General features: G+C 35.6%; 1 protein-coding gene across 4 annotated transcripts in view; it reads left to right on the forward strand.

Moving 5' to 3' along the window:
- The first annotated feature begins 4,627 nt into the window (after positions 1-4,627).
- UNC13C (unc-13 homolog C) overlaps positions 4,628-15,344 on the forward strand; it is a 222,125-nt gene continuing 211,408 nt past the window's right edge. For 2 of the 4 annotated variants that reach the window (XM_040569745.1, XM_040569746.1), the window contains exons 1-5: positions 4,628-4,697; positions 6,135-6,164; positions 10,022-10,121; positions 13,111-13,228; positions 14,916-15,039. In XM_040569745.1, the coding sequence (XP_040425679.1) occupies positions 4,643-4,697; positions 6,135-6,164; positions 10,022-10,121; positions 13,111-13,228; positions 14,916-15,039 (427 nt within the window). In that variant the 5' untranslated portion in view covers positions 4,628-4,642. Of the gene's footprint in view, positions 4,824-5,042; positions 5,155-6,134; positions 6,165-10,021; positions 10,122-13,110; positions 13,229-14,915; positions 15,040-15,344 lie in introns of those variants that run through there. The other 2 variants (XM_040569747.1, XM_040569748.1) reach the window with 2 other exon arrangements.

Consider the following 15,344-nt stretch of genomic DNA (forward strand, 5'->3'; position numbering starts at 1 on the left):
AACATGAAATGTTTGTAAGGAGAACCATTTCTTTGTTTCCATTCAGAAAAGGGTAAATAGAATGCATCACTATCAAGATGACTCTTGTGAAGCCCAGAACACATCACCAGTTATCCCTAGCCATATTTGTGCCTACCTTCAGGAGTCAGGGAACAAGCTGGTCTAATTTGTAGTTCTTATCTTCAATATTGCTTCATAGTTTCTCAGGCTCAGAAATCAGCTGACTGGTTTTCTGCTTATCCTGTTGTTTTGATACATCTCTTGATAGCATATTTTGTTAGAGTTCATTATTTCTACATTTTATCACTTATGGCATCTCCTGAAAATTATTAGTGATTATCTGGGAATGTAGAATCTATTTCTGAAAGGTAGAAAAGAACTCTGGAAAACCTGATTTTTCTTACTCTTGGTTGAATTCCTCATTGTTTTCAGCTTAGTTTTATGTTCACGATAAAGATGGTATATCTGTCTTCGAATTCGATCTGAAGAATGTGTAATTTTCCCATAACAGACAAAAAACTCCTCATGCTAGCTTTTATTTTAAGTCAATGTTTGATTTCAAAGGAAAGGCCAAAACCCAGTTTATCTCCTCATCTTTTGAGGTGATTGGTGTATTGCTTCATATGCTAGTGAGATACTAAGGAGATACTGATCAAAGTTAATAAGCCAAAAAATTCAGTCATCACGTTAATTTGTAAAGAAGCAGATTCCCTCTCTTCTCAAGGGGGGAATTTCAGTAGAAAGAAAGATTAAATGCTGGAGTTCCAAAGACCCAAGTTCTTTATAAATATATACACAGGTCAGAATAAAAGGTTGCTCCATAATATTCAGATAGAAATGTAAATTATGCAAGGAAACTTCTACACTCCATACTTCTAGTAATAACTGAAATTTGGCTAAAAATTCTTCTTTGCACTCTTTATTTTTTAATATTCTTTCTTATAACTAAGAATTTTTAGTCATAATAGTCTGTTTTCATTCTTCTATGAGAATTGAGAGGTTATTTTTTATGTTTTTGCAATCTGTATTCAAATGTGTTTTGTTCCTTTTTCTCTCTGCAACATATTATATTAGAAACAATGTGTTCATGACCATATTTGTTGCATTACAAGTATCCTGTAGAGGAAGAACTTCCTGTGAAGAACAATGTGTAATTTTGATGCCAAGTAGGTAAATCATCAGACTGAAATCTCTTCGCTTTTGATGCTGCAAGGTTTCAGTTTGCTAATGTTATGTAATCACAAACAAGGAAATATAACACCTTTAAAAACAAAACAGATTTACATACATCTTTCAGAAGCAGATCACTCAACAATGTAAAGTATCAAGTGACATATCTTTAACACTGTACCTTATTATTCTCTTCTATTGAAATGGGGTGGAAATATAGACAGTTTTTATACATTTCAGCTAGAAATACAAGACAACTAATTCTGTTCATTCTTTCAATGTCTTCCTGAATTCTTGATTCTTCATATGGATCTGCAATATTGGGACATTTTAACTAAAGTCAACTTACAGTACTGAAGTAAAATGTCAGGCATTAAATAAGAAATGATAAAATGGAGGAGGAAAACATTGGGGAAGGCATGGCTAATAAGGTATTTACTTGGAGTTACTGAGAATACTAGCTAGTGAAACATGCTTCTTGTACTGCAGCTTCTATTCTTATCTCTTTAGCCACTGTCCTAACAGCTTGTTCCAGCCCAGTGCTTTTTTGTTGTTGTTAATTATAATGATTTTTCCAAGTGAGAAAGCACTTGCACATGTGCTGTTCTCAATCCACAGTGATCATTTCCCCGCTGGAAATGTAGACTAGTTTGCAATGGTCCTTTGTGTTTTTTGTGTGCTTGAAATTATATGCCTATATTTGTGCTCTGTAGAAGGAAAAATTTGGGAGAACATATTTAAAAAATGAATATGCAAACCATAATTTTCTTATTTTTGTAAGCATCATCTTAGTCTTCAAACAGGAATAAAAATGACTAGCACTGCTATAAGAAAACTGTATGATCACTTCAGTCATAATATCAGAATGAGTGGGTGACTGTCAAATGCCAAATGCAGTTGTGCAAAAACCAAAAACAATTCTCCTTGGAAATGTATGTTTGAAGGTGCTACAGAGACCACATCTGAGAACAGGAGAGTCACAGTATGCCACACCAATGGCTGTGATAGCTAAGAAAGTGAGTGAAGGGAAGAGGAGGCGAGTTTGCACAGATTCAGAAGGATACAAAGATGACATTGTATGACTTTGACTTGTGTGAAGACTTATTGTAGACTCTGCACTGAACCTTGGGAACAGTGATCACACCTCTGTTCTGAGTAAACATTTCTAAATTTTGACCCAAATGCAAGCTCAGGATTAGATTTTCAGCCAGTTAACACTAGACTAGCTCTGTTAAGTTCAGTGAAACTCCATTGTTTGCATAAGGTGGGAATCTAGCTCTGGGAAACTTCTTCAGAATAAACAGAATTCAGAAGAGAAGTGCAAGCATATTATTCTCAAATGCAAAATTGAAAAGTAATTAACTTTACATTATCACATAGTTGCATGATCCTAAAACAAATACTTGACACTTCCGTGGTACACACCCCCGTACTCCCAAAAAGACTATGCACATGCTGCGGTGTGATCACAGATTCCATAAAATTCTGCACTGAATTTTTTCATACTAAACACAGTTTAGGCCACTGTATCAGAGAATTGTTGAGGTTGGAAGACAGCTCTTGAAATAGCTTACTCTAACATTCCTGCTCCAACAGGATCAGGGATTGTACACAGGTTTTGAGTATCTCTAAAGGTGGAAACTCTACATTCTTTCTGGCCAGCCTATATTTCAGTGTTAAACTGCTCTCATGATTTTTATTATTTTTTTAATGTTTATATGATATATCAAATTCCAATTTGTGGCTACAGTCTCTTGTCCTGTTATTAGGCAATAAAGAGAAGAGTCAGTCTGGTTTACACCTCCCATCAGATATTTATAAATACTGATAAATTCTACCTTCCCCTCCCCCCCGCCCCAACCTGCTTTTTTCTCTCTTCCATATTAAACATTCTCAGCATTAACCTCTTTGAACTGTCCTCACCTTTAATTGAAATGCAGACAGCATCTCAGCAGAAACTGAACTCAAAAGGTCTATGCCCCCCTTCTCTGTTCTGAGGACACTCCTCCTCTCTGAATTTAAGACCTAAGATCAAAAGCTACCTTTTAATATGATGGAGACTGAAAACTTTAAGATGTTGCTTGTCTGTGGGAAATAGATATTATACACACACACACAAAAAAAAAAAACATAACCCAGCTAATCTGAACAAGTAGTCATAAATGTCACAGTTCTTGGTGATTTCAGTGTTTTGAGTATTGTTGTAAAATATTTTAACATTGCAAGAGTATCACAGAATCATCTAGCTTGGAAGAGACCTCCAAGATCATCTAGTCCAACCTCTGACCTAACACTAACAAGTCCTCCACTAAACCATATCACTAAGCTCTACATCTAAATGTCTTTTAAAGACCTCCAGGGATGGTGACTCAACCACTTCCCTGGGCAGCCCATTCCAATGCCTAACAACCCTTTCAGTAAAGAAGTTCTTCCTAACATCCAACCTAAACCTCCCCTGGCGCAACTTGAGCCCATTCCCCCTCGTCCTGTCACCAGGCATGTGGGAGAATAGACCAACTCCCACCTTGCTACAGCCTCCTTTAAGGTACCTGCAGAGAGCGATAAGGTCTCCCCTGAGCCTCCTCTTCTCCAGGCTGAACAATCCCAGCTCCCCCAGCCGCTCCTCGTAAGACTTGTTCTCCAGACCCCTCACCAGCTTCGTTGCCCTTCTCTGGACTCGCTCGAGCACCTCGATGTCCTTCTTGTAGCAAGGAGCCCAAAACTGAACACTTGAGTACTCAAGGTGCGGCCTCACCAGAGCCAAGTACAGCGAGACAATCAGTTCCCTAGACCTGCTGGCCACACTGTTTCTTATGCAAGCCAGGATGCTGTTGGCCTTCTTGGCCACCTAAGCACACTGCTGGCTCATATTCAGTCGACTATCAACCAATACTCCCAGGTCATTCTCTGCCAGGCAGCTTTCTAACTACTCATCTCCCAGCCTGTAGTGCTGCTTGGGGTTGTTGTGCCCCAGGTGCAGGACCATGTGAAAAATAAAGTTGAGCAATAAAGTTAGAAGTTCATGTAGTATATTAAAATGCAGCTGGTTTTGGTCTGTAATATTGGTATTTATTTTAGAAAGTTAAGCCTACTTATGCTTAGCTATAGCTAATACAGTAAAATAAAAGTTCTGACTGTGGGAACCCATGTGTAAAAGATCAAAACTTTTGTATTCCACTTCCAGTGTTTTGAAAATATTAAAATGAAAGTTTAAGAAATAACAAAGTATGTTGCTAATAAAACAGCTGCAGTGGTTGTTATTGCCAGATGAAGAAGGCATTCGGGAATGTTATTTAGACTAGAGACAGCTGCATACAGCAGATAGAAGTTGAGGAAATGAGGGTGAGGAAACAATTGTAATATTTCTCCTTTCTTTTTCCATCTCTGGGTGTTTATTGAAGCAGAAAGAATTTGTCATTGGTCTTTCTTTGTAATTGGTCCTTTAATTGGCTGGCTTTCCTCCATGTAAAACATGGGAGGAGCATGTAGGAAAAGTGAAACACATGCCTGCAGTGAAGAAACAAGAGGTAGAGTGTGATTTAATCTCCACCAAGCCAAACTTTCTCTTTTCCTTTTGTAAAGAAAGAAACAAAATAAATAATTTTTCCTTTAACATAATCTTTCTACTGGAATGGAACTTCTCTCTATAAAAGGTAGGTTTTTCTTATACAGGCTCCTTCAATAATGTGACATTTAGTAGGTGACTATTAGAAGCACCTTCGTAGACAGCAAATGTGTATTGGTGATTTAAGTGGGTGGGAGTATTTCTTGTAGTGCTTCCTTCAGTGGAAGTCTAGCAAGAACAGTGTATAAATTCTGCACTCTTGCAGTGCAGTTGAGCTGTGGCAGTATTTGGAGCCACAGTCTGCCTGTGGTTCAGCAACAGTTTGATGGTGTCTCCCTATTTGCCTTGAAAACTAAAGCTTTCTCAGAATGTAAAACACAGTGGAATTACTCAAGTTGTCAGGTAGACATTCTCCTAATGTAATGCAACTCCACAGAATACTGAGGAATGTTTAGGGACAAGTGAAAGCAAGAATAAAGAAAAGGAGGGTAGACGATAGGCAAGAGGGGAGGGAGTCAGAAAACAATGATAAGCTATAGGAACCTTTGCCATGTAAAGCTATGGACTTGAAGTTTTGTTGTTTTTCTTATTTATTGCCATTTGCTAGGTTATAAGCATAGCAGTGAAATACATAATTTGCATAAATATTCTCTTAAAGCAGGTTTAATTTTTGTTGGGCTGTATTGTTTCATTCATATTGAACTGAACTGTCTTATACGCAGTGATATTCCAGGAAAAATTAAAGATTATCTTGTTTAGAAGTTTAAATTTAATGATGTTTAATAGTCATATGCCATCTAAGATAATGACCAGATTATCATACTTAGGAAAATCTATACGAATCACAGTCCTATTGGCTTCAGGGTATTCTTCCACAATGGAAGTCACACCACAGAGTGGAATTTAAAACCTGTAAATAGTCAGGATTTGAAATGTTAACTTGGTAAGGTGTTTACTACAGCGTGTCTTTTCTAATAGGTAGAGTAAATACAATATATATATATTTAAAAAAAAAAAAAGAAAGAAACTATAGGATGCTAGACATTAGATTATGTGAAGTCTGAGCCTTCTGTGACTTCTGTTGTTGAGAAGAATTTTGAACTAGCATTATGAAGTGATGGCTAATATGTGATCCTCCCTAGTAACCTTGTTTCTGTTCTGTCCTTTGTACTGTATCCAGGTTTTTACTAAGTTTCTGTAAGCTGTGAAAACTTTCTACATTTTTTCCCAATTTATTCTAAGAAATGATATTATCACAATGGTCTTTACATTTGTAAGAGTGATGCTTTCATTTTTGCTTTCATTTTTTTAAACCACTGAACTCCCTTAGATTTTTAAAAAATTTTTGGTAAACGTTGTCAATGTATGATGTGAATACAATTATTTCCTTTTTTTATAGTGAAAAAAGGAAGGCTGGATAAAGCAGCTGGTAAGTCTGATTTCCGTTTTAATTTCTGCTTTACTTTATTTTCCTTGAAAATGCATGTGTGTATCATAACAAATCATTTAAACCTGGGATGACTAATGTACATGTCATCAAGAGTTCCTCACCAAACAAATGAGGAAGTGTTCTAAAGATCAAATTAACAAAAAAGATTAGACTCTTAGTCTGTTATTTTCAGTTGCTAATTGTTATTGTCTCTCAAACAAGTGTTAAAAATATTTCCAATAAAAAGCAATTTTACATAACTTGACCTAAATATGTCATGGGTCAAGAGAAACTTTTATTACAAAGAGTGCAGTGTTTTAGCTTCACCAGGTGGAGAAGTATCTGAATTTTCCCAGCCAGGAAAAAGCAGGTGGGAGGACCTACCTAACTGATGAGCAGTTATGTAGGTCAAGTATAGGCCCTAGTCAATAAACATGAGCAAAATCAAGCTGCACAGGATGCTATAAATCTGCCTCTAGGACCAAGATTTAGGCAAGGAATAGGAAAAATATATATATATATATATATATATATATATATATATATATATATATTTGGATATATATATATATATATATATATCTCCAAACTTAGCCAGAGATTTCTCACATATAGGTAAACTAGATTTTTTTAGATTCTTCAAGATCTTCGTAAATCATTATACCAGCTTCTCCTGAGAACTAGAACCTAATCAGTGCAACAATTTGCCAGTAGTTGTCTGGTTAATATGTTTAAGTGACACCTGCAAGTTGTTCAAAGTTAACTGGATTAAAGAAAGATAACCTGAAGTAGCACAGGTTAAGCTGCTTTCTGAGAACCTGATTTTTCAACTCTGAAGTAGCTGTTCTTCACAGTATGCTCTGAAGTATGTGTATCAAGTACAGACGGAAGAAATCTCATTAATATCCTCACACAATCAAACTGTTCTGTGGTGTTCAGCAAATCTTTTATTTTATTTGTGCTCAGAGGTGACAATTTACAAAAGATGATTGTCAGACTGAATTATTTGATACAAGTTAAGTAACTTTTAAATTACCTTATTCTGTAGAAGACATGTTAAATAGTGTGAATGGTGTATTCTCTGATAATTGGTCTTTTTTGGGGTGTAGAAATTTATGCAGATGCTGACTGAGTATGGTGTTGACATAGCCCTATGTTTCTCAAAACTCTAAGATTATCCTGATTTGTTCCTCTGTGTAAACTGCCATAAAGCTGCTGTGCTCTGTTTTGCATTGAAAGCTAAAAATATGAGCAAAGGCACAACCTGCTCTTCCTTTTCCTGCACAGCATTGCACCAGACGGCCCCATTTTTGACAGCCAAAAATTTGGGAGTTTCAGTAATGGCTTTGTGGAAACAAAACTTTTTTTTTTCTTTTACAAAATCTACATCTCCTTTCCACTACCAGAGTAGCTGAGTAACATTCACTTTTGACAGTTACTCTTTCAGGAGGTTACCTTGCCTGCTGCTTGCCTGGAAGATAGCTTTTACATTTTGTTACTTGATATAACTCAAAAAATCTGAAGAAGAAGGTTAATTAATAGTAAAGTGCTGGAGGGTAACATCTAAATACAGGGAAAAGCTAAAAAGGCCAAGGAACTCCTGGTGAAACAGTAGTTTTAAAAGGCATATTACAAAGTTCCAGGCAAGAGAAAACAAAGATAATGCAGACAGACTGAAAATTCTTTAGTTCTTATTCTAGAAATGGACCTGGGGAAAGATGGAAAGTAATCAGGATTTACTACTGTTTTCAGTAGTAATTTAATTAATTGTTCTATCTTATCATTTGTTTTCCTTTAAAGTAGTGAGTTTTAACTTTGGGTGAGGTTGTTGTGATTTACATTTAGAAATAGATGCAGGTGCTCCAAATGGTTGGAATTAAACCCTTTAGGTTGCTATTTTTCAGACAAGTGATTGTAATGGAAATCTGTTTTGAAAATTTCTCACAACTTAAGCTGCTAGTCTCCAAATCAGAAATGACTTTTTTTTTTCTAACTATAAAACACAAAATTTCACCTTTTTGTCTCAAGTAAACAGGAAGATTACTAGGACACTGTGAATCACACATTAACACCATTTTTCAAAAATAAGCCAACAGACTTCTAAATCTATATCGACTTAGTCAATATTTTGTTCAAAGTAAGAACAAAGATGTATTTGAGGTGATTGGTGTCTTATAGAAAATAACATTGGTCACTGTTTTTATTTAAAAAAAAAAAGTTCTTGTTACATAACATCTTTTAGTCCTTTTGTCAAACATTATCATCTTTCCTGGTTGATAAGATGTACATAGAGGATGTACAGAGGTAACTTCTCTTTCATGCTTTTTGGTAGTTGCTGTGTAATTTGATACAGCATATTCAAGAGGCTGTTGTAGACAAACAGCTTCCCCTCTACTTAGAGTGGTTGATTAATCTGTGTTAATATAGACAGCTCAAACATGGCTTGTTTCTTGGGCACATCTTTGACAATAGTTCTAAAAAACATAATAATAAAAAAATAATTATATGCCAGTGTTGATCCTTATGTAGAATGCTGGGTGTTAATACAGGCTGAAAAGCTTTTCTGGATGGCTGTATCAAGACAACATAATACGCCCTTTTCTGCACTAGATCCCTGTGTAAGGCCCTGTCATGATTTTGGCTGGGATACAGTTAATTTTCTTTGCAGAGGCTTGTCTGATTCTGTCTTGGATTTTTGATGGGAATAGTGGTGATAACACAGCTATATTTTCGTCATTGCAGAACAGTGCTTACACAGACTTGGACTTTTCTGCTTCTCCTGCTGCCCTGACAGCAAGCAGGCTGGAGGTGCACAAGAACTGGAGAGGGACACAACCAACACAGCTGACCCAAACTGACCAAAGTGATGTTCTATAACATATATCCAGCTCAGCAATAAAAGCTGGGGTAAAGAAGGAGGAAGGGGCTGGACATTCAGTTATAGCATTTGTCTTCCCAAGAAACTGTTATCCATGAGTCTTGCTTACCTAGAAGTGACTGAACATCAGCCTACAGATAGAAAGTAGTGAACAAATTCCTTGTTTTGCTTTGCTTGTTTGCAAAGCTTCTGCTTGACCCATAGCTGTCTTTATCTCAAGTCAATGAGTTTTCTCACTTACCTTTCTGTTCTTCGTCCACATCACACTGTGGGGGATGAGTGCAGCTGTGTTGTGCCTAGCTGCCTATTGGGGTTAAACTAAAATGGGCCCTAAAATGTAGAGTAGTTCTCGTGCTTTTTTCAGTGATATTTTCAAGCAGTTTGAAAATTTTTCAGTTTTATTTTTTTCTGCTGTTTAGGTTCTATTTTAAGATTATTAATTCACTGCATTTGCAATAATATTTACAAGAGTGAGTTCAGTTGGGGACAGCACTTGAAGACCAGTTTGTAGTTGCAACTACAGACAAAACTAGATTCACACACAAAAATGTGATGGAATTGCATTGCTACAAGTTTGTGGTCTCACATTAATTGCACAAAAGTTAAATAGCTATTCCCATTATCATATCACTTGAAAGCCAAAGAAAATTTGCAGAGAGGGTATGCATGCTGGTTTCATGTAAAATCTAACAAAGAAATGGATAAATAATCAGAGAAGCCATATCTGGAAGCTGATCCCCTAAAATACTTGTTCACGTGTAGGATTATGTTCTCTCCTACCTGTAATGTACTGGGATTTTCCTGTTAATCTCATAATTAATACGGATTTCCTTGTTCAAATCCACATATTTGAGAGGCATCTTTGAATGTGTTCAATGGGGTAAGAGTTAAACCTCTATAACCTTGGAGTTGAATGTCTTCTAGAAGAAAAATAAATAAATAGGACTGTAACTAAATGTTCTTGTTACTACTTTTCCAGATGCATTGAATACCTATGTCGTTTTGAAAGTCCATAATTTGAAAAGCACTACAATAGACAGAAGAGGAAGCGAACCTTCCTGGGAACAGGACTTCATGTTGTAAGTAACAGCAGATTCATATCAATTTGCGTTGCATCTTTGCTGTATTTGGATAGGATAGTTTAGAACAGTTGATAATATCTGAGACAACATACAATCAGCAAAAGCAAAGGAAAAATTACCCAGCTCAGAGAAGGTGCCAGGCAAGTTCTAAGGAACAGAACAAAGTTATTCAGCCACATCACAGATCAAGGCCAGCAGCCAACAAGGGAAAGAAAATATTTGTCTCTAGGTTCTTTAATTCTGTGTGATATTTTAGGAATACAGGAATAAGAGGAAAGACATCTCAAATTGATTCTTATGTAACTTGATTTCTATTTTTCTCAGATTTCCTTCTGTGATTCATATGTTCTTTCCATTTAATCTATTTAACAGCATATCTAGGTAGTTTCTTTACTGACCTGTATCATTTTTCATTTCTGTCTGCATATATTCGTCTTCTTAACTTGTCTCCATCTTGTTATTCTTTTTTGTTCTCTTTTCTCCAAAACCTTATATAGCCTCTAGAACCTCACTGCCCAAGAAGGTCCAAGCACATACACGCTGACTGACATTCTGATGAAACCTACTTTTAACTGAAAATTTCAAAGCAGTTAATGAGGCTACCCCACTATCTCAGTATTTAAGAACAATAAATATGCAACCTCTACTATTTTTCTGTCCATTCTCCCATACTTTTGATTTCCTCCTTTCTCCCTGCATAAATCTTTGTCACCACATGTTCTTTGTGGAAACTGATAGGGTAGAGTTGGTTGAAATATTTTTACAAATTTAAACACTATTTGGCTTTTTTCTTTAAAGTTGTTCTCACATATTTTATCCAAATGTTTTTGTGTTTTGTCAAAGAATATTTTGAACATTTTTACTCTATTTACTGATTCTTACAAACTATAAGTATCTTTTGACAGGCTCTACATGTAACATTATTTGGAATAAGCCAATAAATTTTAATTTTATTCTGTATTAAGGGTGGCATTGCTAAAATCTCCATCCTTTTTTTTTCTTCTACTTCACAGATATTTCATGTAAATCAATGTTATTTCATAGTGCTTTTAGTCTCACTTGATGTCCTTAGTTTCATCGGAATTTTATCCTGAAGTTATTAAATTTGGAGTTTTTCCTGATGTCATGCAACTGATTTCTTTCTGTTGTGCAACTGAGAACTGTTACAGAATATCAGCTTGCTTTAATTGAAGACTAAGATGGACCAGTTTTTACTTACATTAAGCCAATATTTACACCTTCTTTGCATGACATTTTATGGCTAGAGTAATGGAATATCAAAGAGGTATTCAAAAAGGCTGGCTTCCAACCATGTAAAACTAATCTTAATCTGGGGCTAATTCCTCCTCTGCTTCACAGTCATCAGGTTTTTCTAGCAGACTGTTCAGAGCTACATCTTAAATTGTCCAAACTGGAGTAGTTTATCTGTCTTTGCAAATAATGAGAAAAATTAATATCAATATGAATATCTAGCCTTTATAAAGTTATACTGCAACTATAGCTTGTTGAAAATGATTGTCATTTTCTAACATACACTAACGTTGTGTCAAGATGATTTTTTGGCACTTTATTAATCTGGATATAAAAGTTTTATAAAACACTGGGAGAGTATTGAGTGGCAAGGTAATAGCATATCAGGAAGATCAAAAGGTAAATTTCAGCAATTACCCTATCCATCACCTTTGGTGAAGGAGGCAATTAAAAATAATTTAAAATGGAAGTGTAACATGTCCTTTAAATTTTCCTGAAAAATGTGTTAAAACATCATTTTTTTTCTTTTATATTTGCTTTGCTTTTATTCATAATGTACATAAATGAGTGTTCCATGACATCAATGAGAATGAGCACTTTATTAGGATTATTTTTAAGTTCGCAGTTTATTACTAATATAACCATAAACCAATTTTCCAGCATGCACTGAAATAACTAAATCTAATTAGAAGTTGGAGGAAATAATTTACATGCCTGGTGTAGCTCTATCCACTGCTTAAACTTATAACCTGACAGATGTTTAAAAGGTACTATAAAAATACACTTATACAGATTTTGTACTATAAAGTCATGCTGTTGTCTATTTTTTAAGGACTCTCCATTTCTGCCTGTTATAGTACAGGCGTATAGTATAGTATAGAGCAGTTTTCCCACTGTATTTGTTGCACACTGTGCTGTTCTACAGTGCAACTTCTCAATTCTGATGATGGGAATAAGCTCCAAACATCTTTTATCCTTGTCTTCTTTACCATGAAAACAGGATATTAGGAACCGACTTTCTTCCCTGTAGGAGATTGTTTCTGTTCCTTCTCTTTGGGTTGTTTTTGGCTTTGTTTGCTGTTATGAGGGAAGACGTAATTTTTTCCCATACCATTGTAAATTACTCTTAGCTGAAGCTGATGGTCCATATGGATTGACAGTGTGTGCAACATCATGGTCAACATTGTCAACCCTTAATTTCATTAAAAATATTCCTATGAGTTTTATGTTAAAAATGATTGTGAATCCTACTTTCACTGAAGAATTCACCTACCAAAGATCAACTATTTTATTTTATTCCTGTACGTATGTTAGTTTTGGTGGATCTTGAGAATGCAGATTCTTTAGGGCTGTCTTGAGGAGACTAGTGTCCTATGGAGGCTACTGGAAAACTCGTATGCAGAAGCTGCTCAGAAGAACCTGAGCTAAATGCACTTCCTGGTCCTGTATTATTTTTGGGTTATATCCAGTAGTTCCAAATCACGTAGCAGAATAAGGCTACTGATGACTGGCAATTGTGCCACATATTTCCAGCAGAATTGTCCTCATCAGTTTGTAAAAAGCAGTTTTGAACAATGTCCAGTCTAATGTCTATATCATGACTCTATTTTGCATTTTATGAGTATACTGAAAATAAAACCCCTCTGTATGTACTGTAAATCACTAACTCAGTGTTATGATGGAGTAGAAGAGCCTGCATTTTCAGTTTAATGATTTGTGTATTCATTGTTTTTAGTGAAATCAGTGCTGATGAAAAGGGCTTCACTATAGAGCTGTGGAAGAAAGGTTTGCTCTGGGATAGCATTTTAGGAATTTTATGGATTCCCCTTGCAGCTGTGGAGCATGCAACAGATGTAAGTTGACCTTCTGTGGAAATATAAAGCAAATGAGTAAAACTTAATGCATTTTTCATTTTTAGTCTCCCAGACTAGTGTAATGACACTTATAATTGATGTAAATTTATAATCTCAGTTGCTTCAGTGTGTAATACTGAGACATAGTGCACATGTGACTCAGTGACAACTGACGTCAATTAGCCATGTATACCCTGGAGAACTGGCTCACACACTGAGTCAGGTATAATTCAGGAAGTAGGTTAGAGTTCATTTGTACTCTAATTATTAGAGAGGCAGAGATGGTTCAGTTTATGGGTTTTGAGCCAGGGAATTTCAAATTGTGGTTCTTGGCCTTGGCTCTTCATAGTGTGACCTTGGGTAAATCTCTATTGTAATGTGGGAGGGGAGAAAAAAAAAAAAAAAAAAACCTGTTATTCTGTCTCAAGGGAATTGGCTGCTGTGTCAAAGAGGAAAACACAAATTTGCTCTGTGGCAATGAGGAAAGAAATAGTACAATGAGAACACAGAAGGATGAGTGGAGAAAACGGGTAGATCCCAAGAGTTATTAAATATCCAACATAGTCGCAGTTAGCCACCAGGGTAAGTGTGCTTGATCTCAGGCTAGAAAATCAAGAAAAAGGATTTTCAGGACTGGAAATATTGAAGGAATTTGCAAGAACTGTGAAACAGTCTGAAGTGTGAAAAAGTTAGAAGAGATGCCTTATTCTAATTCTCAACAATTCTCACACCCATCTGTTTTCATCCACATAGTTCATGGGGTCTATATAAAAAAAAAAAATAAAAACCTCTGAATTTAGGACGATTGATTTAGCCTATCATTTGAGAGTTCCACTTCACCTTTTCTTTGCAAATAAAAATGTTTGTCTTGTATTCTATCTGCCCCTCTTTATTTTTTTTTTAAATGCAATTGATGAAGTAAATTGGATAATGGAGTAAATGGAGAGAAAATCAGAAAATCTCTTCCCTATAGCATATCCCTTTAGTCTCCATAGACATTTCTTTGTAGGAACTAATTCGTATATACATTGAAATGATATTTTGATTCTTGAGAGGATGGGTATAGAGGTATAGAGCAAGTAACTCCTCTTTAAATAAGATGTTTCTCTGTTTCACAGCTGCTAAGAACCACTGAGGCCCCAAGTTCAGTTGTTTTGCTCTGCTACCATAGCTGTTGTGTTATGACTTCCTGATGTGGTAGTTGTGGCTTAGTAGTTAACGCAGAAACTTTAAACAAGGTTGTAAAAGTCTTAATTTCTTCAGACTTTCTGAGTCTCTATTTATAATTAGGTTACTGACGAACTTTCTTAGTTATGTATCCTGTTCTTCTCAACTCTGCAGTTCTGCTATGGGCTATAAGTATATAAGGGAGAGTTGTTTCAGCTCCACTCTTTTTTGGTTTGGTTATTAGCATGTTATTGATCATTCAGCCTTGCTAGAATGTACTTGTTTGACACCAGTTCAAAGGGGAACATAAGGTCTCTGTTCATAAGGGTAGCTTTCAATATTTATATTTCTTGTATCATAATTATCTGATCATCTTAATATGGATTTGTCTATGCTGTCTGGAATGGATTCTAAGATTTTTGGTGTTACAGACTCCCATTGAATTAAGGGAAACTTGATTTGGGAAAAAGTGGATAATGCTATAAATCCTATGCAGGTATCTTACAGAATATTTTTCCAGGAAGGTCCAGGTGCCTGGTGGACATTGCATTCTGAAATAATAAAAAATGGAAGTGAGATTCAAGGCACAAGAACACCAACTTCACATGAGATCTTACTGGATGTCTACTTTGCATTACCATTTGGTGAGTTAAAGATGGGGGTGTGGGGAAACATCTATAAATATCATAATCAAGAAATTAACACACTAAGAAGTTTCTTTAAATACCAGCTCTCCAACCTTTCTGTTCTACTTTAAGTTCCTGAAAGAATGTCAAATGGTAATTTTTCTATAGACTTTTAGTTATTAATCACTGAAACGTAAATAATGAGAGAATTAGAGTTAGTTCCCATGAGAAGCCACACGAATCATTTTGCTGTTTAATGTTCATTTATATGTAGATTGTTGAGCTACAGAAAGAAATATGCTTCCTTAAAGCTCAGACTACTA

Source organism: Cygnus olor, chromosome 11, assembly GCF_009769625.2.
Source record: "Cygnus olor isolate bCygOlo1 chromosome 11, bCygOlo1.pri.v2, whole genome shotgun sequence".
Taxonomy (NCBI): domain Eukaryota; kingdom Metazoa; phylum Chordata; class Aves; order Anseriformes; family Anatidae; genus Cygnus; species Cygnus olor.